At 37.8% G+C, this 25,092-nt stretch overlaps 1 protein-coding gene across 5 annotated transcripts in view; it reads right to left on the reverse strand.

The window, feature by feature from the left end:
* The window catches only part of RIC1 (RIC1 partner of RAB6A GEF complex), a 347,665-nt gene that overhangs the window by 25,616 nt on the left and 296,957 nt on the right, over positions 1 to 25,092 (reverse strand). For 4 of the 5 annotated variants that reach the window (XM_078061221.1, XM_078061220.1, XM_036084159.2 and 1 more), the window contains 10 exons: positions 19,705 to 19,793; positions 13,313 to 13,457; positions 12,611 to 12,659; positions 10,693 to 10,845; positions 8,789 to 8,992; positions 3,851 to 3,889; positions 3,401 to 3,511; positions 2,517 to 2,606; positions 1,717 to 1,877; positions 601 to 739 (listed from right to left, as the gene is read on the reverse strand). In XM_078061221.1, coding sequence (XP_077917347.1) covers positions 601 to 739; positions 1,717 to 1,877; positions 2,517 to 2,606; positions 3,401 to 3,511; positions 3,851 to 3,889; positions 8,789 to 8,992; positions 10,693 to 10,845; positions 12,611 to 12,659; positions 13,313 to 13,457; positions 19,705 to 19,793 — 1,180 coding nt within the window. The remainder of the gene's footprint in view (positions 1 to 600; positions 740 to 1,716; positions 1,878 to 2,516; positions 2,607 to 3,400; positions 3,512 to 3,850; positions 3,890 to 8,788; positions 8,993 to 10,692; positions 10,846 to 12,610; positions 12,660 to 13,312; positions 13,458 to 19,704; positions 19,794 to 25,092) is intronic. The other variant, XM_078061219.1, reaches the window with a different exon arrangement.

Consider the following 25,092-nt stretch of genomic DNA (forward strand, 5'->3'; position numbering starts at 1 on the left):
CACTGCCAAGTTTAGGTCACTAACACCCTTCATTCAGATCATTACAGTGGCCTCCCAGTTACCCTCCCTACATCCAGTTTTGTCCAACTCTGGTTCATTTCCCCCCTTATAGATTGGCTAGATATATCTAGGAATACCCAGCTTAAAACACTTTAGACTTTACGATAAAGCCCAGTCACTCTGAAGTTCTTCTGGTTCCCTGAATGTGTCATTTCTCTCTCTTACTGACGGCTTCTGCACTACTGTTCCCATTGATCTGAGATTCCCACTCTTTACTTAGGTAACCACTGTCTGTCTTCAGGCTGTAACTTAAATGGTACAAAAATCTCTGACTGTTTAGACTATTCCAGGTTTTCGTTCTATACTCTCGGAATGACCTATATGACTTTCTGGTACACACAATTATAATTAATTATGCATGTAAGTATTTCTTTGTCTGAGCAGAAGCCAAGTTTGTTTAGTTTGCCCCAGCATCTTCATGCAAAGCACATTTTAGACACTTGATACTTATTTGCTGAACAAATAAATAGTTCCCGGTACCAACGTAAAATGCTAAAAACTGAGATGAAGCTCTAAAGAGCTCTGATAACGGAATGGTACCTGCTGTGGCATTTTCAGGGTGATTCCATTCTCTGTGCTCACTGAAGTGAGAGTGACAGATACCACCAGGAAAGGGTGAGGAATGTAGCGTGACATGGACACTTCTTGAAGAACCTGAATACCAGCAGTAGTATTTGGACTGCAAAAAAAAAAAAGAGAGAGAAAGATACCCACACACCTCAACATCAACGCTAACAAGTTTGTTTTCCTTTCTTTTCCACTACTAATAGTATTAGATTTCATGCTTTTGGAGGATCCAAATGCCTTCTACCGATCATTCCCTCCCCTCAAGTACCCTTCAGGCAGTAGACTGGTAATGTTGAGATAGCTGAAGAATACAAATGGAAATAAGGGAGAAAGAAAAGGAATACAATGTAGAAGGGAAGAAAAAAACTAGGAAAACTATGAAAGGAAACTAGGAAGGAAAAAATAGGAAAAGTTTGGTTGGTTGAGAAAGGATATGGCTTCTATGAGAGGCTAGTAAAAACTCCTTAATTTCATCTTTACAGTATTTCTTAATCACTAAGCTATTCCAGCAAATACACACTCCGTGGCTATTAAAAACAAACACACACACGCATGCTGCAAGAGCAAAATACAACTCAGAAGGTGTGGTCTAGATGCTGCAAGCCAGCCAGAGGCCCCAGAGGGTGCAGGCAGCCCACCACAGCACCAGGGGCTGTCAGCCCTGCCCCCGCAGACGGCAGCCACCTGGCTCAGCGGGAATCAAGTGAGTCTGCTAAGGACACACTTCCCAAGGCCTTAGGCCAGTGACCACCTTCAAATTTCCCCAAGTGTCCAGAACATTAGGATAGTTAGTAATCACTTGTTTTCAAGGTTGTGAAAAAAACTAGTACCTGAGTTACCCCATCCCAAACCAGATTTTTTTTTTTCAAACAAATCCAGTAAGAGCAGCTGAAGAAGTTAGTGCAAGCTATTTACTTAGGTAGCTAAAAAATAACTACATGAACATCACTAAATACAAAATTTACTTTTTCACTTCTAAAACAAAGGAAACTAAACATAAAATTAGAATAACTTTTAAGAAAATAAAAACGACAGAGGAAGCACAATATACAGAAGGAAAAAGTGACTTGTCGCATGCTATGCACTTACCCATCAGACTTTCTTTCAATACTGTACAGGCAGATTGAACAGTCTGCTCTAAATACTATCACCATGTCCCGGAAGACACTAAGCAGTAATGTTTCTGCTTGTGCTTTGGTGATGTGAGCAAAGGCATTGTCCAGGTTTGATGTTCGCAAGTAGACTCTGAGCTGAAGAACAAAGAAATAAAACTGTAAAAACAAGACACCTACACGTCAGACAACTAAATACTTTAGACACGCTGTTTTTTATCTACTGACTTCTTTTCAAGTAACAGAAGTTTTAATCTGAGCATTACCAATAATTTCACAGGGTAGGCTCATTCTACAAATAACCAAAAGATGAAGCGATTAAAACTGGGAATGTACTATTATGAGGTACTCCTTCTGAAGACCTGCATATCCAGACCTGATGAAAGTAGACCAGCACTTTCTAAAAACATAAACATACAAATCAATAAATTAATAAATCTCTAAGGGCAGCCATCCTTAGGAACTTCTCTTCTTTGAACAACTTTTATTATTTATAAACCTCACAGAGAATGTCTAACAGATAAAATCCTTAGAAAAAGTTATCTCAGAAGTTCTGATTATCCCTTTAAAAAAAAATTTTTTTTAAAGTAGTAACCAGATAAGAAAGTCTCATTTAGGTTAAAAAAAAAAAAAAAAACACAACCAAATGCCAAATTCTTAATTAAAAAAATAAAATGTTTGTTCATTTTCCATAAACCGTATTTATACTAAACCAGATAGTGCTTAATATCTTTAAAATATAAAGATCTGTTATCTCTGAGAGAAAACAAGCCTTACCTCTTCTTGACGGTCACTTATGTTATAACATGCCAGGACAATAAAATCATTCCACCAGGCTAAGCCACCTGTCACAATCATATTTTGCTCCTTAAAAGATATTTAAAAAAAACATATTTACCTTTATTTATATGCTGCCAGAAACTACAAGAAGTAATACCCTTATAAAATATTCCTAAGCAAACAATGAGAGCTCAAATTATTTCTGCTCTACTCTCTATTCCCCCAATTAATACTCTGGGCCTTTATTAATCATGATTCATATCCTATTTTGGAAAAACAAACATTTCTGTAAATAACTGGGTACACCATGTAGCATCATTATTCCCTTATTCAACAGACTTTGGTTTAAAATCTGGCTTCACCATTTATCAGCTGCTTGACTCTGAATCCTAGTTTCTCTTGTATAAAACAGTAATAACAGTGCCCTCTCTGAGTCATGAAGGTCAGTGAGCCCCTTGAAGTGCCCGGCAGGCACCTACTACATGTCAGTCCTCGTCTTTTCCTATTTGATTCTTGCAAATCCAATCTACAAGATTCTTCCATAAGACTATTAATGGAGATGCTACCCACATCTTCACATCACACACAAAGAAGCAGATGATCTCAAATTCAGTGGAAATTTATTTTGACCACATCTGATGAACTCAACATGGAATGGAAGAGTAAATCCTCAAATTAAAAACAAACCAACCATCTCAATACAAAATCCTTTATCGAATATCAAGTACTTCATCAGAACTGATCCTTAGATGTAATCCACCATCATTTTTTAATATTTGGTATTATTTTTTAATAACTAAATAGTGGCTTACTTTAGAGTTATTGCATATGGTAGTTCTCTTATACTCTGAGAAATAGTTTTTAATTTCAAAAAGACTAACCTGGGTAATGTTTCCAAAAAGTTTCCATTTTTTGGTGAGTAAAGAGTAATGTGCAAAACCAAACTTGCCAACCACAGCAATATTCTGTCCAAGCTTATCAATAGCTGAAAACTAATTTTAAAAAAAAATTAAGAACTCTTCCTTGCAAACGTATATACTTATATTAAGTATAAAGAGTTTAGCATTGTTGTGTCAGGCAAATAGACTATTAATAAATGTTTGCTAAGTGAATTAAATGTAAATTGCTAGATCAAAAAATCTGAGTATTTATATACAAGTTACATTTCACCAAATCATAGATGTTAATATGCTAACAATGTACAAGGGATCAAGTATTAAAATTTTACTATTATCAATGTACCCACTGAAAAAGGCTCAATTCCCAAAATGCCTCTTGCAGCAAACACTATCCAAATAAAGTTAACACCAACAAAATAACAAATAACTCACCCGTATAGGCCAATTGCTCTCTAGATAGGTGTTGGAAATCTACAGAAAATAATACATCAGTTTGGTAAGACTTCTGAAACGTATTTAAACTTAAAGCACTTAAAGCATTAATGTCACAGTATGAGATTCATTTTCCTGCACAGTGTTTAAAGTGTTCCCGAATAGGGGGTATTACTAGCAGAGTACTTGGAATTTACCGTTGAAATACCAGCCCATATTTCACATCTCCTGTCTTGACCATTTCATTATGAGTGGCTAGACATGAGGCTTTCCCACACTGCTTTTTCTCTACACTGTTTTTGTTTAAATACTGAACAAGCAATAAATACAGACTGACAAAAGACTTTGAGAACCAGCCATGAGGGCAAGCAAGAATTGTGGAAATAAAGAGTTTGAGAGCCTCAGCAAGAGTTTTGATTTGCTTTAATGGAGGTATTTTTATTACTTTTATGTCTTCTGACTAAAATAGCAAAATACTGCTTATAAAATTTAAACAATATAAAAATGTACAAAGTACAAAATGAAATTCTATTCTATCATTGCTCCAGGGATAACCACTGGTTAGTCTTTATTCTCTCTCTAAACATCCATATACATGTAAGTGTGTGTCTAAGCTACTATTTTTTATTGGGCTATTCAACCTAATCTGTAAGAACTTTGATTTACAGATATTAACTCTTAATCTGCAATGTAAGCGGAAATATACCTTCCTCCCATGTCGTCTGTCTTACATCTCTGTACATGGTGTCTTTTTATCACTCTAACAAGAATTTTAAGCCTAAAAGATTCTTCCATAAGACTATCAATGTAGATGAAGAAAATTCTAGCTTTACTGAGACTGACCTCTCCACTAGCCTCCTGATGAAGCAGTTTTCATGAGCATGTGGTGAGTGTGGTGTGAAACTTAACAGAACGATAGATAGAACAAGGGAAAGAGTTTTCTGTTCCTGGAATAAAAGAACCTCAATTTATCCAAATTCATTTTCACTGTACTCCAAGTATTACATATTTAAAAAAAAAAAAGCCAAATTAAAAAGGTAGTACAATGCAATCAATCCAATAAGATTCTTTGTGTATTGTGAAGACCAAACAAAAATCAAGTAAAAATACACTGAAAATATCTGTATTAACCTTGATGAAATTTACTCATGAAACTGTTATTATCTAGTAAGTCAACCTAAAATCTAAGTAAATTAACAGCTTTTGGTTCTGTTGTTAGAAGTTCTCAACTCCAGTGCCAGTTTGTGAAAGCCCACCTTGCAGAATTAAGGGTAACAATATATTGATATATGCTTGAAAAAGGCTTAACTCATATCTTAACAGATTCGCTGCACCACACAGGCCAGTTAATAAAGTTCCCTATGACGGGAGATGTCAGTTCAGGGGCATGGTAATCTGAGGCAATGATCAGGTGGTGACAGAAGAGTTCCAAGTAGTTTTGTGCGAGCCTGTGTTTGGATGAAGAAGATCAAAACAGTCACCTGAAGAAGGATGTCCCTGGAGTATAACTGAGCCAGCCGTCTAGAACATTAAAAAGAACCACTTCCCTTGAACCCTGGTGTTTCCTAAGTATTTATGAAACGTGGGGTGGGTGAAGTGTGAGCTGGGATCTCACTGCCAACATGGATTCCAACTTGAAGGGTTTCTAACCATGGGCACCAAGGTAAAATTTTATCATATGGTCCACACTCTAATGAGTATCTGTAGGAGAAAAAAACTTTATTCTTTTAACCTCTAAAAACGTAGGAGGTGCCACAAACTACAAATGGTTTATTTTCAAAGCTCAAGTTTAAAATGAAGCTTTACTTCTGATGCAGTTGTGTGTCTGAAGATGCTATGAAATGAAAAGTGAAAATGAAATTTTCATTTTCTCTAGTAGGTCACATTTATTGATCTATGCGTCACCTGAGCTTTGAGCTCTACCCCTAACACTGAGAACAGGAAATGGCAGAAGTAAGGCAAGCGGAAGCTAATGAATCATGAAGAAGTCAGGCCAGGATTGCATACTCAGGGCATAAAAGTCACGCCACGCCACACTACGCCACAACACACCATGCCACGCCATGCCACACCACTGGGAGCCTGAGTGCTAAGGTACAGAATCTCCATTTTTAACATCTTAGGATTCCTCAGTCTTTCAAAAAACCTCAATCTACCTTCCCCCTCCCCCCGCCACCTTAAAGTCATTTTGCTAAAACCCTGTCTCCTACCTAGACTGCTTTTGTCTGTCACGGGTAAGACTGTGAGAGCCATCCTCCTAGCAACATCTGATCTGTGCTGAATACCACACCTGATACATCTGAGACCCCTCAGAAGGACTACAAATCATTTATAAATGAAAGAGCCTTTAAAATCCTCTGTTGACATCCTTAGCATATTTTGTGAAGCTTATTTTTTCCAAATAGCCAGGTTAACTATAAAACCAACATTTCAGAACAGTGGATGATAATGATTCATGCACCCTTCAGAAATAAATGTTTATATCATGCAAAGTACTGAGTGCTAAAATAAACGGCAGTCCAAGAAGGAATACACCCTAAAACCATGAGGGCTTTGTTTTAATTTCACATTATTTGTGCTCCATTTGTCAACAAACTACTCTCAAAGTTTTTAAAATCTGTAGCTAGGAAAACTAAATTTAAACACACACACGAAAAGCACCATTTCTACCAGCAGCTACCAACCCTGCTGCTGACAAGTATGTATGTGTTTTAAGTTAAAGAAAAAAAAAAAACATATTTAACATAGAATCTTCTGATCAGGAAACTAACAGGTGTAAGGTAGAAGGTCTAAACAAACGAAAAATCCAGTTGTCCAGATGAGGAACAGAGAAGCAGAATTAGTTGGAGCTCATTTGATGAACTCTAAGCTGTGTAAGAATACAAAATATAAATTGCATAAACAAAGTCACTTTGATGGAGGATGTGGGCATTTATCCCAGACAAGAGCATATGCTGAAGGAGAAATTAAACAGGCACCCATTTTTCTTTAGGGAATCATTACTAATGGTTAAAAAGCCCAGAAGGTAAAGCATTAGCATATATGGACACTGTAAACCACCAAACCAAACCACTCCCATGATGCTGCACTGACGCATTTGGCTAGACTGCCAGCAAACAAAGTATAGGGCAAATTGTAATGAAATGCTGCCTATTTCAAGAGGCACATTCTAGGTCTTAGCTCAAGGTCAACAGTACATTACATGATTCAACATTTAATACCTACAGGTCTTACAACAGGTTAGACAGTTACTTTACTTACGGCAAGGATAAGTCTGTCACTGCTTAAGCAGGACGCTGCTCTGCTACGTGACCTTGGCAGTCGCCTAACTTCTCTGAGCCTGTTTCCTCAATGTAACAAATCCAGTTGGACTACATGATCTCTACGGTCCTTCCAGCTCCAAAAATTCTATGAGTCTATTATAACTTAATTGTTTTGGGGAATACAGCTCTGACATGGTTTTTATGAGTTTTAAATAAAAAAATAAAAATAAAAAAATTGGTAAAGCTAGAGTCAAGTTCATCTTTCTGAATAGTTTCGATATCTAAAGAACAAAATCACAAAAGAATCGTGCTCATATCTATTTTGTCTAAAGTGCTAAAATCAGTGTGATACGCTACTAATATGGGATACTTCAGAGGTGGCTAAGAATCACAGAATCATGGAGTTTTTGAGCTGGAAGGAAATTAGATTTTTGTTATTGCCTGATGGATTTTTGAGTTCCAGACCTACCTTCTTTGATCCTCTGCTCTACTTGGCTCTCTGGCAACACAGACCTGGCTAGGCAGAACTGGCATTGACGCTAGGTCAGTGTAGAGTGAATAGTTCAAAGTATGGGGAAATGAAAATAGCAGAGGAATGGCTATAGGAGAGAAGGGAGCAGTGGAAAATTTTAGTCAAGGAGGCAGCCGATGCAGTTTTATTTCATAACTGTTACTACTTATCAAATGGTATGCACACTGAGTTTATGAGCTTATTAATGTCAGTTAGATACATTTTCTTTGCGTGTACACCACATGTCAGTGCAGGAGACACTCCTCCTTCAACGTTTCATATACTGACCACTCATGTCTCTCATCATCTCCACTCAAAGTCAACTGAAAGTAACATGGGAGCTGAACGAGCTCATCAAGTAACAGCACAGAATGGAGAAGGGGGCTCAAGAATTGTGGAAAGAGAACCCAATGAAAAGAAACCAATGCAAGAGCAGGCTCTGATGTACCTAAGACACTTTGGTATCAGCGGGGTAAGGAAGACACTCAGGACTTCTACAACTGTGTATGAAAGTTTCTTTCAAGAAACTTCAATTTATTGATTTACCCAAATTAATTTTATTTGGTATCAAAATTCAGAATTGATTTCCACGTTAAATGCCAATTTATCAGAATTATTAAAAGAAACTGCTAATTTAAAAGTTATACCAGAATAAGTGATTTGGAATAAGATTTATGTAATAATAAAATTATTAATAATAAGGTTCTAGAGTGTGACCGCAAGTCTGCAATTTGGGTTTGAAGTCAGGCAGTTAAGCTCAACATGTACCCATTAGGACTACAAGGTCAGCTGCCCAGGGTCCTAATCAACACTGTCACTTTCCATGAAATCACGACACTTTTGCCTATGCAAATCCACAGAGCTGAATTTATACCAAAAGGGGGGTGGGGGGAACGAAAGTAGTATAAAGTTGTGCTCATTCAGAGGGCAAAGCATAAACTTGCAGTTTTTGGACTCGTGGGCTTAAAGCAGGTGGGGATCCGTGCTACGTCAGTGGCAAGAAAGGAAGAAGACAAGAAGACAGAAAAGCAGAAGAGAGAGGTGACAGTCAAAAAGGTTAAAAAGTTTCTAAGTTTTCTAAAGCAACAGAAGAAATACGTAAACCTCCGCTGCAGGCGCTGTCTCCCCAGGACGAGGCCAGCGGTCCAGTCACTGAAGACTTACCTGTACCACATGCCAGTGCCGGTGCCCAAGCAAAGTGCTTAAACCCTGAGACTCCAAGCTGCTGTCTGCAAAGGGGCTCTTGCCCCCACGAGCCTTATGCTCAGAGTGTGCTGAGGGACTCCTGGCACTCTGGGTCTGGGAGGCCTCACCACAGTTCAGGTACAGTCGATCCTCCCCCTGAAGCAGCACTTGCTCCTGGTTACTCTAGACGGGGGAGAAAGGAAGCAGAGGGCAAAGGAGGAAAGCAAATAAAACAACCTGATATCAGGTAACGGAAAACCAGTAATACCTTGATTTAGTTTTATCATAGGAAATGCACCATGTATCTCAACGTCGCTTTTACTCACAGACGACAAGACTACATAATGATCTCGTGCACTGTTATATTTAGAGGGAAGAGGCAACAGTTTAATGATTACTTCCCAGGGCAAACCAAATTTTTGTTAAAGTCTGTTTTATCATAGATGCCAAAATGTGACCCAGTTTACAACGACTACAAGAGTATCTTTTCATTATTACTCCAAAATGGCAATGCTATGAGAGATTTTCCATCTGAAAACTGAACAGAACTACTCATTATCTACAGTTTACAAATGAGTTTCACATAAAATACCTCACAAATGGTGGCAAGAAGACATATCTGGTCAAACAGTTTGGGTGTGTGTGTGTGTTCACCGTGTGCCCACCACATGGCAAGAAGGGGAGGACTGTGGACAGGGATACTGGATGCTAAGGATCTTTTAAACCACAGGGAGGAGGAAGAGTAGCCCCAGTCTGTGGTCCTGGTTCAGAACAATTCAATACTCACTTGCATAAATGCTTGGTTAGTGCCAAGCACTGTGCCAGGCTCTGAGGGTATTTAGATTAATAAGACAATTTCTCCTCTTAGTGATGATGCCCTGGCTCTCAGTTAGAAGGCCAGTATTCTCAACTGTGGGCATATTATTCACTGACTATTCCATCAAGCAGAAGAGCACCTCAGCCCCTCATCTTTCCATGGTAGTCCAAATGTGGTCTTGACATAAAAATCATAAAATTTGCCTTTAAATTATAATTTGGGATGGGGGAGGGGAGGAAGAATTACTCTACTCTTGTTTTTCTGGGGATCCTTATTCTTCAACTACAGTCAAGAAGTCTCAGATCCAGGCTACTGTCATATTCTTTCTCAATGTATTGTAACTGTAAATGTTAATTAGAAACTGGTTCCGAATATTTAAAAGCCCACTGATGGCAGATATTAAGGCATACGCTTCTAACATGTAACACCATTATTATATATTAACAATACAGGATATTAATATGTTCTTTCAGATTGATAAAACACGAGGAGTTTATATTACAATCTGGGGCAGTGTTTCCCAAAGCAGGTTTCTAGTCATATTTTCTTCAAAGCATTCCTTAAAAATTCATAGTTAAATAAGGCTGGGAACACTGTTTTTCGTATACCAATTCCTGGATTTTTATGATGTACATTAGCATATTAAAGACCCCGGAGTCCTATAATAAAGAAATCTGCAGCTTTAATTTCTTTATTTCATTTGATGAAATAGAACTTTCACATGACAACAGAACTTTTCCTTATTCTGTGTATATGCTACTGATTCTTCTAAGTAGTGCCTTGTGGAACACACTTTGGGAAATTATCTTTAAAAAGAGACTAAATTAAGTTATTCAAGTAAATCTGTAAATGCTGCTTTCCCTCAAATTGCTTGTGATCCTATTAAAAAAAAACAACAAAAAACAAAAGCTGCTGAGAAGTAAAATTTTGGTGTAAATTATTAAAAAGAAACACAAGAATCACAAAAAATATACAAAAGAAGATAATTCACCAATTTTAGGAGAAGAATCTGATAGTCTACTATGAAGGCCACTAAAAATAAACAGTTGTAATTTAAAACACTTACCATACAAGGGTTTACAGTGAGTACACTCTTGATAAACTGAAACAACAGAATGCCAGGCTGTTTAACTATACTCTTGGAGTCGGACTCAATTCCAGTGTTGTGAGCACCAAATCCACTGACTACCCATAGGTGATAGCCTTCTGCACCCCAGCTCTTGGAGAAGGGGAAGAAAAATCAGGTCAATGAAGTTTGTTATCCTTTCCTAGCTTCAAGTATTCAAATCCTGAAACAACCAACGATAGCATTACCAATGACTTCTAAAGATTGGAGAAACTATGAGAATCTGTAGCCCTCTCCAGTGGAAACCACCATCACCGCTCTCCACCTGAAGAGTGAACACACTACATACCAATCTTCACCCCAAATCCTAAGAAATGCCGACTGCTCTCTATAACTTCTCCATTAATTTAACTGCCTCTCAAATACAAAGAAATTCCGTGCAGAGGAAGACCCATGTGACCCAGCTGAAACTCGACAAAGCAGCACCCAAAACAGATGCAGTCTTGTACAGAGCAAAGAACACTCAAATGGAAGCTACGAGACTAAGGTTTTCACTCCAGCCAAGCTGCCATCCTGCTGCAGTGCCTTGGTTAATTTACTTGGTTTTCTCAGGGTATACGTTTCTTCCTTTACAAAATGAGAAGGTTCAAATAAACTCTCCAGGGCCAATTTTAATATTCTGTAACTACATTTCATGATAGCTTTTTAGTTTTTTGTTTTTGTTTTAAGGTCCCAATCTACAATGTCAAGAAAATAGTAGAGGGAAAATAAATTGTTGCTAAATTTCAAAAGCTTCATAGAAGTTTGGCTCTCCCACAATAAAAGTTGAACAGTTAACTAAAATGCTTAGATTCTTAGTTTGTGATTAAAATATCAACTTAGTGAGGCTAATAACACTGGTTCTTACATGCCATTCAGAAGCACTGAGGGGTAGTTATAGAAATCATTTGTTCAAAAACTTATTTTAAAATATGGAGGTGGAGCTAGACAGCAAATGGGCTCCTTGGTGGTGAAAGACTAGGAACCACTACTCAAGGCAGCCATGGTGGTTTTAATTCTTCAAGAAACCCGAGATTAGAAAATGCCTTCCTCTGTGGAGCAAGGAAGAAGGTAAATGAGTGAGCCTCACAGCCACTAATCTCACAAAGATGGCGCACAGAAGGGCCACAGGAAGAAAATGTTCTTATGTAAAGATGGGGTTACACCTCACTGTTTTCTACAGAAATTCTTAAAAATATGTAATAAATAAAAATACTGTTAACAACAGTGACTTTAATTCCCTTGACAGGTATCTATGGAAAGTTTTAAAAATATGCTCAAATAATGCCAAATTCCTCAGGAAAAACACCCAATGAGCAGTTCACTCCATGTTAAAAGAAAAGAGGCCATGAGAAGTGGGTGCTAGTGAGTCACATAAGGAATTGAGGTATGCTTTGGAAAAACAAAGGCCTGATTTGAATAGTCACTATGTTCACAAAGATGGCGGGGTGTGCTAGACACATACAAGCAAAACCAAAAGCAAGTAAGTACTGAAAATTGGGCAGCCTGATTTTTAAAAATACTTTTATCAAAGCAAGAACTGTATAACAAAAATCTGCTGAGATTAAAACAGCTTTGTAATTTTATCAGGCCAAGAAGAGAAAAAAAGGGCAGAAGAAAAATCAAAGTTTCTCACACTATAGAAATATATACATTATATATATGTATACATACGTGTATACATATATGTATATATGATCTACACACACACTTTTTTTTTTTTAAGTAGGGTCCACACGCCCAGCATGGAGTCCAAAGCTAGGCTTCAACGCACAGACCCTAAGATTGAGACCTGAGCTGAGATCAAGAGTTGGACACTTAACCAACTGAGCCACCCAGGCACCCCACACTATACCAATATTTTACAGAAAGTACTTACCATAGAGTTGATCTTAAGGGGATCTTTTTTGGTACCATCAGACCTATAACTGTAACAGAATAGAAACTCGATTTAAAAAAGTCTTCTATTACATGTAATATTTGGCTTTAGTTTTTTAAAAACTCAAATTGATTCTGTTCCTTTAAACAGAAACACATAATAATGCATGAAATAGAGGAGACTGCTGGTTGATATACCTAGGTAGATCACCTAGACATAATCTTTCAGGTCCTGAGTAACTTCTTGAGAGGGTCATGCAGTTTGGGAAGGAGTATTCACTTTGTCAGGACTGAGGTTCAGAGTAGCATAAGGAGTGGGCAGAGATATCAACCCAACAAGATAATATAATTTTCCGTTTCCTACTAGTTACTTTTGTACATGGCTTATTGTTCTTATTAGATCATAAGCTACTTGAAGGCAAAATGTATCTGATTTAGCCTTGAATCTAACATGCTATCATATGTACCTAAGGGGTTCAACAAACAAATGCATTTTACCGAATAAACACTGAGTTTTAAAAGGATGGATGTTTAGAGAATCAGCACATTCTGAACAAATTCGTTCTGAACCTTACGAATTGTTTTGGGGTTAAGCATCAAATAAGGCAGAAGGGTAGCTGTATGACACAAAATTTCTGTATATGTGTATTTTCTCGGAGATAAATGGAGTTATTTTATCTAAAACTTGTCTTTATTCACTCACGCAAAATCTCCTCCAAGCGTACAAATCAGTTGGGCTCCAAACACACTCCATAAAGAAAGGCCTCCATTTTCCCAGGTCACTATTACAACACTATTGTCAGGAGACCATTTGACCAATTTAACAGCTCCTGTTTTGTTCCAAATATCTGTTAAGAAATTGTGAGAAGAGTTAAAAACAAATGATTCCTTCAGAAACACTTAGTATTTTTTTTATAATCTATACTTTTTCAAGTTGAAATGAATAGAAAGACATGTCTGCTTCAAATAATGAGATGAATCCTACTCATTTAAGGTCACATAAAATGAGTAAGGCCATTAGCCTTGATTGAAGCAGAACAAACTCACCTGCCAAAAAATTTAAAAGAACTGAGAGCCATTTTGGGCCACTATCAGCCCGAGTAACTATAATTGTGTCGTTTTAAAAGTCTTTGGCTTTGGCCAATTCAGTTTCTGTAAAATGGGGATAATGCTTCCCTTCAATGATTCAACACTAAATGTCAAAGTAGTTTGCAAAGTAGAAAGTGTTTTAAGATGTAAAATAATGTCGTACCACTATCTTCATGCTCTAATGGCAATATTCCAGGGATCCAAGTTAAAATAAATTAAAGTTAAACTTCTATTAGGATTACGTAGGTAAACTCCAGCTTGAGTACTCCAGGCATTCATATCATCTTTTAACTAATAATTGTTCTTTCAATCCCATAATTTCACTGTGTAGTAAAACCCAAGTTTCCCTACTGCAGAGTATTTTCTGTCAGCAATTCAAAACCAGCTATCGTTATCACTTTCTTTAAAATTCTTTTCATTTGCAGTATTAATACATTTTGGCTATAAAACACAGAAGATCTGCTACTAAAGGGGAGGTATATAGATTTTAGTCTACAGAAGACAGGTTTGGTTAACAGAGAGGGACTCCCTTCTGCCTATGTTTGAATCCTCACATTAGCAACCCCCACCATAATGAATAACCATGTTATTCTTGCAGATGAAAAATGGGAATATACATAAGAAACATCATATACTTTACACCTGTCCAGGGGAGAAATTTAAAAACAAACCAAGGGGGCGCCTGGGTGGCTCAGTCAGTGAAACGTCTGCCTTTGCCTCAGGTCATGATCTCAGGGTCCTGGGATGGAGCCCACATCAGGTTCCCTGCTCAGTGGGGAGTCTGCTTTCCCTCCCCATCTGCCTCTCCTCACCTCTCATGCTCTCACGCATGTGCACGCTCCCTCTCTAATAAAATTTTTGAAGAATAACAAAAATAAAAACAAACCAAGAAACACAAAATCAAATTGAAGTTTACAAAATGAAAGCAATTCCATGTGCAAGAAAAAAAATATGGGTATTCACTATCATAAAAGGATGTTAACTGAAAAGGAGAGGTTATAAACAGTGTACCTATTACCCCACGTGAAATATATATACATATGCACATAATATGCATACCCACTTTCCAAGCATTATGCACATATTAAAATCTAGTTGCAGAGATCTATAATAAAATATTAATGGTGGTAAACCTAATCTTCACGTGTCAGGATTACAGGAAATTTATCTAGGTGGTAACAAGCTACAATGAAGGAAGATTTTGATATAATCTGCATATTGTGAAAAATATTAAAAAGTAACCCACAGATGTTTTGTTACAGAGCTGAACTTACAAGAAAGAAAGGGTCCAGAAGCCAAAAGAAAAGAGAAAACCTAAAATGAGATTGGTTAGTACCTGGGTTGAGAGTAAAGGGCTGGAAGCAGGGAGCGGAGAAAGCTTGGAAATACAGGGATAGAAGGATGGGATAAGACCCAGCAATGACAAGGGAGTCGGAGTTTCACGTCCTACAGGAAGACAAAGAAGGCGTCTGAGTCCAGCATGACATCGGGAGTGAGAAGGAAGCTGAGGCACCACGGCCAGTGAACCTCAGCAAATGCAGCCTGAAGGAAAGAAGGAAGCTCATCCCTGCTTCAGATACACTGTCCTCCTACAAGTCTCCTACAGTAAGCAGGTTTATAGCCTAAAGCAAGCTGGCAGAATTTGGAGAGAGTCAGTAGGTAACCAAAGGGAGAAATGGCATTCCAAGAGCCTGAGAAAAGAACAATCTGAAGAACTCCATACAGTGCTCAACAGAAGCAGTGAGGTGCACTTCCTGCAATGACGGACATGTTCCTCCTTGCTGGGTGTAAGAGGCAGCCCCGAGCTACACGGGGCTACTGAACATGTAAATGTGACCATGCAACTAAAGAAATAAAGTTATTTTTTTTTTAATTTCAATTAGTTTAATAAAAATAGCCAAGTGTGGCTGGTAGCTACTGGGCAGGGCAACTTAAGTATGGATAAAAAAATAACAAACAGGGGTGCCTGGGTGGCTCAGTCGGTTAAGCACCTGCCTTCGGCCCAGGTCATGATCCCAGGGTCCTGGGATCAAGCCCCACGTCAGGCTCCCTGCTGAGCGGGGAGCCTGCTTCTCCCTCTCCCTCCCGCTCCCCCTGCTTGTGCTCTCTAATAAAAAATAAAAAATCTTAAAAATATAATAATAATAAACAGATAAAAGGGCCAGAAATAACAATCAAAATTCATATCACTCTGCAAGAATGCAGGATGCAAATCTGTCTTTACAGAAAAATACATGCAAGCCTTTAAAGGCTATCCAGTGAGAATGATAAAGACTTAAGGAGCAAATTTCTATTTCTGGCAGGAGAGCAATTAGACACCTGAAATGACTCTCCACACTGAAACAACGGAAATGCTGAATAGAACACTGGGGCGCTTGGGTAGCTCAGTTGGTTAAGCATCTGATTCTTGATCTCGGCTCAGGTCATGATCTCAGGGTTGTGAGATCGAGCCCTGCATCCGGCTCCACACTGGCCATGGAGCCTCCTTTGGATTTTCTCTCCCCCTCTCCCTCTGCCCTTCCCTCCTGCTCGAGTGCACATTCTTTTTCTCTAAAAATAAAAATAAAATGTTGAATAGAATACTTAAACACCTCAAAACAACTAAAAATTCTGTGAGGTAAGTGAGTGTACAAAGGGCTTCTGCCTTGAATTTTTCTGCCAAACCCTGGAGCCCCTGATTTCTATTTCTGATGACTCCCAGCACGTGAGGGACAGGAGATCAAGCTGAGAGCTTGGCCAAGGCAGGGTATCTAAGAGAAGATACTATGTAATGGGTGGGCCACAGAAGGCTACATTCATGGTGTAAGGAAGAATGAGAAATAAACTCTACCATGTGGAAGGTAAAGAAATAGCAAAGGATACCTTGTTTTGTCCAAGAATGGAAAATAAAGAATCTCCCCTGAGAATCTGCAACCACAAGTCAGTCCTCACTCTAATTTGTAATTTGTACAACTTGTATGATTAAAAAAAATTGCAAACAGAGAATATAATGCAAACGGTCCAGACTGATGTAGTACTCTCACGTAACTTGCCATAACACACACAAACCCTCTTTGGAAGAACTCAAATTCAATTTAGGTCACAAAGCATTCAAACAAGTAAGTTTGAAGGAAATTAAGCAGCTCTCAGTAAAAAAATTCTAAAATATATAAACAAATTCATGAGAACCCAAACTCAGAAAGAAGGTTTCAGATACTGAGACTAACAAAGAATATAAAAGCCATTTTTTAATACCTAAGAAAAGAATATTGAAACTAGGAGCAGGATGCATACAGATTAGAAAAGAGCTAAGTAAACCCTCTGGAAATAAAAAATACAGTAATTAAAAATGGACAGATTAAGTAGACTATTAAACATAAATGAAGAAAGAATTAGTGTATCAGAAGACAGGGAAAAACTTTCTAGAATACAGTCCAGAGAATCAAAAAAAAATGAAAAATGTTAAAAGGCAGGTTAAGGAACCTGTAAAAAGTACAATGTAAGTCTGATCAGATTTCCAGAAAGAGATTAAACAAGAGGCAATATTTAGAGAAATAATGGTTGAATATTTTCCAGAAGAGCTGGACAATATGAATCCTCAGATCCAGCAAGCCTGAATCTCAAACAAGATTTTAAAAAAAGGAAAAAAAATTAGAAAATTCTTCACCTTCCAAATCACAGTTGAAACCACCCCAAAGACAAAGTCTTAAAAGTAGCTAAAGAGAAAAAAATCCAATCTCCTGAACAGGAAATATAACTCGACCAGAGTTCCCAAGAGCAACAGTGAAACTGGATGGTAACAGTAACTGTCCATCCAAAATTGTATAAAAAAGTTAAACCATAATTAAATTACAAGGGCAAAATACATACATTTTCAGATCCCACCCCTCCCCCCCAAATTGAGTGTATCATCATAAAAAACTTCACTAAAGAAAATTCTGAAGAATGTACTGCAGACAGAAAATGGTCTCAAGTGGAAGGTGTGAGGTGTTAAAAAAGACATGATGGGGAAAAATACTGGCATACATGTGGGTAATACTAAGTCAACATTAACAGTTACATATTTAATGTTTCCTGAGATTTTGACATGAGACACCTTAGCTTCCCCTCCTTGAGGCTAACGAGAATTTTATTACTGAATTAGATTTAGATGGGTGCCCTCAATTTTTCTGACATTTTTTTTCTGACCCAAACATCAGAGAAGTTTGTATAGTTATACAGCAATTATTCTTAATATAGGAGCATATCTAAATTTGGGAGAGGAACAGAACAGTTTGAAAAGGGTCCCAATTACTAACCCACATATAGAACACAGTACAATATCAAATTCATGAAACATGTAGTAATGAGATTCTACAGTGACCTCTGCAAAGGTCATTGGCTTAAAAACATATTGATTCATTCATCACATTTGTTAACTACGTGCCTCTCACTAAACTGAACTTGATTGGTGTAAAGAGATAGATACATCCTACATTCTTACCATGAAGCTAGCAGAAAATAAGACCTGTAAGCTGCTAAATTCAATAAAGCATTATCAAAAAGAAAGAGGTTATATGCAAAATATAATGAGGCACAGGAGGGAATGGTATTCTGCCTAGTTCACAAAATGAGATTTCATTTAAGCTTGAAAGACCAATATATACAGACCCTCCCTATAGAAATATAGGACATTTCAGGTAAAGAGAACAATAGGAGACAACAGCTGACTCTCAAGAATCTGCAGGCAGTTTGGTAAAGTGTCATGCAGTTCCTAGGTCTATGTGCAGGGTATCCCTGAGACAATCTTCAAGAGAAATACAGTAATACATAGTATCTGATGAACACAATGTAAATCATTAGCTCCAGGGAGTTCACAGCTGCAACATTAGATTGCAACTACATTTATTCTGATGCTCTTACACCTTTGTGAAGGTGGCTTTTTAGGAGTTGTAGAAAAAGTGTCATGTGAAAATCAATGTGGAACAGGAAATATGGCTGACTATACCCAATCGGACTCCAAGGTTTGAGAAACTGTACAGTGTCCAATAGGCACAAACATCCTATTAGCAAAAAATATTTTAAGAACAAAAATAAAATATTATTTTTCTTTCCATTTATGTGTATTACTTTTTGAAAATGCTACTACAGGATTTAGACCTAACTACTTAATAAACAGAACTTTTGGCATTTAACATAGAAGTAGTGTGGTAAAATTATGGAGATCCTAAGGGCTGAGTGAACCAAGAAATGCTGCCAGAAATAATCAGCAAAGACCTTACATGCCACCTGTGTGGTAGACACTGCTGGTTGGTTAATGTCACATCTATTTCCATCCTCGTTCTCCCTTGCCCACTTCTACCATAAAGGCTAGGAAAATCGCAAGGTTAGCTAATGAGACATAATTATGGCCAATCAGATGTGAGTGGAAGATAGCTAGAGCAGGTAGGAGGTGGGAATGCTTCTGAGAAACCTCTGCTTTCCTGATCAAAAAACCAAATATGCCGTTTCCTCCTTTCTTCTTTACTCAAATGCAGAAGTAATGCTTGCAGCTCAGAAGCTACCCGAGACCATGAAGGAAACATCAAATGAAGGCCAGCAGCAACTCATCTCTGGATTTCTTGCTAGCAGAGAAAATAAACCCTATTTAAGCCACAATACCTTGGGTATTCTGTTAGTTTTGGTCAAAAGCATTTCCAATGACAAAGACTTTAGACTTAATCCTATGAGGGTCCACTCAAGATTCACTAAAGGGTTCAGAAAGACACTGTTTTGTTTACTGCTGTCTATCCACCAGTTAGAGCAGTGTCTGGCCTACAGTATGTATTTGATAAGGATTTGCTGAATGAATAGGTTGAATTGGAAGGCATAAAATAACAAAGGCAATGAAATCAGGTAAGAGACCAGAGCAAAATCCCTGGGCCACACGAAATACAGTTATATGTTTTAACTGTATTTGACCTACAGCATGCATCATTTAAAATCCAATCACTACACATACCATTACCTGCACATTAAAAATTAAAAATAAGAAAAAAAAGGACTCACCAGGATACTGTTTTGCTGTTAGCTCTAGTTTATGAGACAGCAGCATAGCTCCAGTGGTGTTATCTACTGTATAAACCTGTACAGAACCACTGTGAAAAACAAATAAGCTTTTAATGAAAAAAAGATAAATACAAATACAGAAAGCATTATTATGGAACTGTTATGTTCTGCTGGTAAGAGCGTAAACTAAACCAAAACCATTTTGTAAATAATTTGCAGTCTCATAAATTTGAACAAACGCATTATTTGTAATCCAGTAAAATTTTCCCTCTAAATATATTCCAGAAATATCCTTGTCTATGTTATCAAAAGCTATGCACAATGTTCATTATAGTATTGTGTATAAATGCAAAACAACAGAAGCAACCTGAATGTCCAGCAAGAGAAAGGAAGCATAAACTGTGGAATACTCACATAGTAGTCTAGCTACAGCACTGACAGGACTTTATAGTCACATGCATTAAAATAGATAGCCAGTATGTATATATGTAGTATAATTCTGTTTCTATTCAGTCAAAAACATTCAAAACATAGTAAATACACTTGTGGTAAAAATGCAACAAAGAGCTAATGGACACACCATCTCTGGTGGAGAAGGGGATATTAAAAAAGAGGGGGAAGATAGGGGTTGCACCTGCCCTGGTAATGTGCTATTTCTCATGCTGGATGGTAATTTAGACAGATTGTCATTTTATTATGTTTTCTATCCAATATCATTTTTTGCATCTACACACGATATATGTTATTCTGTGAACATGGTATATATAATGATTTCATTTAAGAAATCTTAACAAGGGCCAAGTTCAGGAAGGGCCAGAAACCAAAACTAAAACTTTGTAATATTGCTTCTAAGCTACATTTCAAAATTGATCTGTAATGATCATAAAAAATACGATTTTTGCTTACGGAACTATTTTCAGATCAAAAATTTAACACAAATGTTGTTCTGACCCATATCCAGCCTGGTCAGCTCTTCTCAAGGATCAGGACTACGGCTCAATAAAACACCTGCACTAAGAGGCCACTTGAACTTACCGCACAGCTCACTGATGCTGTGTTTTTAAATCTTTTTCCACTCTGTTTCATTCTGGATTTCTCTTGCTATGTTTCTCAAGCTTATTATTCTTTTCTTCTACAATGTTTGATGTGGATCCTTTTTTATATCTTCCATATTTAATACTCAAAAGAGACCCTCTCCAGCTCTCTGGAGTTCCTTCTTTGTGCCACTCTTGTCTTTTGCTGTACATCCTGAGTCCTCGCTGCTTTGGTCTCCCCAGATTTTCACTTCCCCATAACTCAGGCAATCTGCCAGGTTCTGTCTCCCCAGCCTCGTGCTGCAGCCTGGAAACTCTCTCAAAGTAATTAAAGCTGAGGCATTTGTAGAATTTTATTTGTTTCCTACCTTTCAGGGTCTCGAACTCATATTGTCTTTTTTTTTTTTTTTTTAAAGATTTTATTTATTCATTTGAGACACAGAGATACAGAGAGAGAGAGAGAGAGAAAGCATGAGCAGGGAGAGAGGCAGAGGGAGAGGGAGAAGCAGGCTCCTCGCTGAGCCAGGAGCCCGATGTGGGGCTCGATCCCAGGACCCTGGGATCATAACCTGAGCCGAAGGCAGATGCTTAACCATCTGAGCCACCCAGGCGCCTCCCTCAAACTGATATTGTCTTACTCTTCCATATTTTTGTCCATTTTCTCCTCCACGTGGGAGAGAGAATCTGATCTGTTATCCCACCTTAGGCAGAAGCCAAATGCCTGGGAATAGCTATCTTTCCAGACTACCTGCCCAATTAGACACTGCCAGCACTAAGTAGCTAGCAGGTATTTACTTGTTTTTCCTTTGCACCTGACAACTGTCAAGTGGGAACTCTGGGTTGCTGAGCTCTAACAAGTCAGTGAGAAGAGGCCAGTATTTCTAATACAAGAAATAGGAGCTAAGTCAACACTTAAAAAAGACTGACAACTAACCTTTTATATATTCTATGATGCCTGTATTGTTTAAATTATTTTTATTTCCATTTCTCATTAACCCATTATAAGAGAAAAATATTTCTTCATGCATAGCACACTACTCACTAATAGAGATATGGCTATAGCCACAAGTGACAAAATTTAGTATCACTCATACAAGGACATTACTGCTCCATGGTACCCCGGCAAGTACACAACATCCCATGATAAAAATGTGTAACCAGCATCTAGTCAAACCCTTTTTTTTTTTTTAAAGACTGTATTTATTTCAGAGAGAGACACAGAGACAGTGAGAGAGAGCATGAACGGGAAGGAGAGGGAGAAGCAGACTCCCCACAGAGCACAGAGCCAGACGCAGGACTCGATCCCAGGAGAGTTAGGTTGTAAGACTGATCCCCTTGCAAACTGACATCCTAAAAGAAAGTCACCTTCTTACAGAACTCGAAGGATACCAGCTACAGTTGAGTGTTCAGGGCAATTAATCCTGGTAAGGGCTGGAAGACCAGAACTAGAAGCCACTGGTCTGTCACGTCACACAACTACAATCCAAAACTTCCACCCCAACCTGGGGGTCACACCAAAAAAAAAAAAAAAAGGCTGGTACTCTCCCAAATGAAGAAAAGTGAGATGACAGAGGCCGAAGGCCGAGATTCCACCTTCACTGCCCGGGGGAAGGGCCAGAGTACAGCTCGTGGGCTCTCCCATCCAGCCCCGGGAGCCCCGTGAGGCCGCCCTGACTGCAGGCAGTGTGGTACGGGGCACCCCACTGCTCCTGTCAGACGCTCATGTGTCTGACTGGACTGGCTCAACAAGAACCAGCTTCAAGGTTCCAGTCATGACAGGTTTAGAGGAACTAAAAGCCACTCTGAGGAAACGAGACACATTCAGAATGCAGGACATTCTATAAACAACCGGCCTGAACTCTTAAAAAGTTAATGTCGTGAAAATAAGAAAAAAGGTGTACAGGTTGTTACAGGAAAAAGGTGACTACAGGGAAACAATAACCAAATACAAATCATTAATTCTGATTGACTGGTTAAAACAAGGAGCTATAAAAGAAATTCTGGTGACAACTGGGTTAATCTGAATATGGATTGAGAATTAGATCTTATTTGGGATTTATCATTAATTTTCTCATGCATGACAAAGATACTGAGTTATCTAAGGAAATGTTCCCCCTTTTTTGGAAACCAAGAAACAATGTAATGTCTGTTAAACAGCAAATCAGATAAATTATGATACATTCATATACTGGAACACTATAAATCAATCAAAACATGATTTTTGCTACTGGCAAACGCATGGATGAATTTCACAATGCTGACTGAAAGCAGCAAGACCCAAAACATATTCAGAATTCTATTCCCATAGAGTTCAAAATCAGGTAAAACCACATTATGCTCTTTAGGAATGCATGCAGGGGTAGTAAAACTATAAAGACAAGGAAATGATCATCACAAACACAGGAAATTGGTTACTTTTAAGTGTTTGGGGAGATGGGAGTTGTGCTGTAGGAAGGAGCAGGGCTGAAACTATGATCAGCTTGCAAAACTCTATTTCTTAACCCAGTTGTGAACAGAGATGGGTGTTTGTATTATAATTATTTGTAAAACTGAATATTTGGACTATGCACTTTCCTGTATGTTTTTATTTTACAATATGAAAAAGGATATTATAAATTTTAAGCCAATTTATTTGACAGTAATATGAAAGATACCAATTCCTAGAAAAATGTAACTTGCCAAAATGACTTAGGATCCTCAAAAGCTGAAAATAGAGCTACCATATGACCCAGCAATTGCACTACTAGGTATCTACCCCAAAGATACAAATGTAGGGATCCTAAGGGGTATGTGCACCCTGATGTTTATAGCAGCAATGTCCACAATAACCAAACTATGAAAAGAGCCCAGATGTCCATCAAAAGATGAATGGATAAAGAAGAAGTGGTATATATATACAATGGAATATTATGCAGCCATCAAAAGGAATGAAATCTTGCCATTTGCAACGACGTGGATGGAACTGGAGGGTGTTATGCTGAGCAAAATAAGTCAATCAGAGAAAGACATGTATCATATGACCTCACTGACATGAGGAATTCTTAATCTCCAGAAACAAACTGAGGGTTGTTGGAGTGGGGGGTGGGGTGGGAGGGATGGGGTGGCTGGGTGATAGACACTGGGGAGGGTATGTGCTATGGTGAGCACTGTGAATTGTGTAAGACTGTTGAATCACAGATCTGTACCTCTGAAACAAATAATACATTATATGTTAAAAAAAAGAAAAAGAAGAAGAATATAGCAGGAAGGGAAAAATGAAGGGCGGGAAATTGGAGGGGGAGATGAACCTTGAGAGACTATGGACTCTGAGAAACAAACTGAGGGTTCTAGAGGGGAGGGGGGTGGGGGGATGGGTTAGCCTGGTGATGGGTATTAAAGAGGGCACGTTCTGCATGGAGCACTGGGTGTTATATACAAACAATGAATCATGGAACACTACATCAAAAACTAATGATGTAATGTATGGTGATTAACATAATAAAATTTAAAAAAATGACTTAGGAAAAGAGAAAATCTAAACCTTAAATCTACTTTTAAAACTGAACTGAATCAGTAATCCAAAAGTTCCCACAAAGAAAATTCTAGTCTCAGATAGCTTCATTGACAAATTCAAGCACACACTCAAAGATAAACAGAGAAAGTGAGGAACAGGTCTTCAATTTGCTTTCTGACACAAGCATAACCTTGGTTAATTAGCAGAGTAAGAAAAAGAAAAATTATAGGTAAAATGTGCTAATAAACATAGATTTAAAAATTCTAAACAAAATGTGACCAAATCAAATCCATAAATATGAAAAAATACTTTTCCTTCTTTCCTATACTAAGCTAAATTTACTTCTATTTCTACATTTATCTCCTGAGAAGCAGTGTGTTGGATTCATCATTTCACAGATTGAGTGTAAAGAACGTGATGATTTATAATAGTGTATTATTGTACACAACAGTGTAAACAGTAGTGTATTATTTACACTAATCAAAATACTGTGATCCTGAACTTGATGTAGCTAGAGGTAATACTAGACGTATGTTCTATAGAACTACTAAGTCTCATTTTGAGGGCAAAATGAAATTTCATATTTAAGAGAATTTTGAAGGCTAAAAAAGCACTATACATATTGTAAGGCATTACTATTAAGATTCTAATATAATCTTTTTACTTGATCTAGAATATAAGCTCAACAAAGTCAGGTATCTTATTCTTTTCTAACATATCCCAAGTGCTTAGAATTGTGCCCGGTGCATGGGAGACACAAAGATATTTGTTGAAGGAATAATCTGTATTCACTTTTACTTCTAAAACCTTCATTATCAGAATTAAAACAAGAAACTGATCCTATGTGTGAGCTTTAAATTT

The sequence above is a fragment of the Halichoerus grypus genome, chromosome 14 (genome assembly GCF_964656455.1).
Source record: "Halichoerus grypus chromosome 14, mHalGry1.hap1.1, whole genome shotgun sequence".
Classification (NCBI taxonomy): Eukaryota; Metazoa; Chordata; class Mammalia; order Carnivora; family Phocidae; genus Halichoerus; species Halichoerus grypus.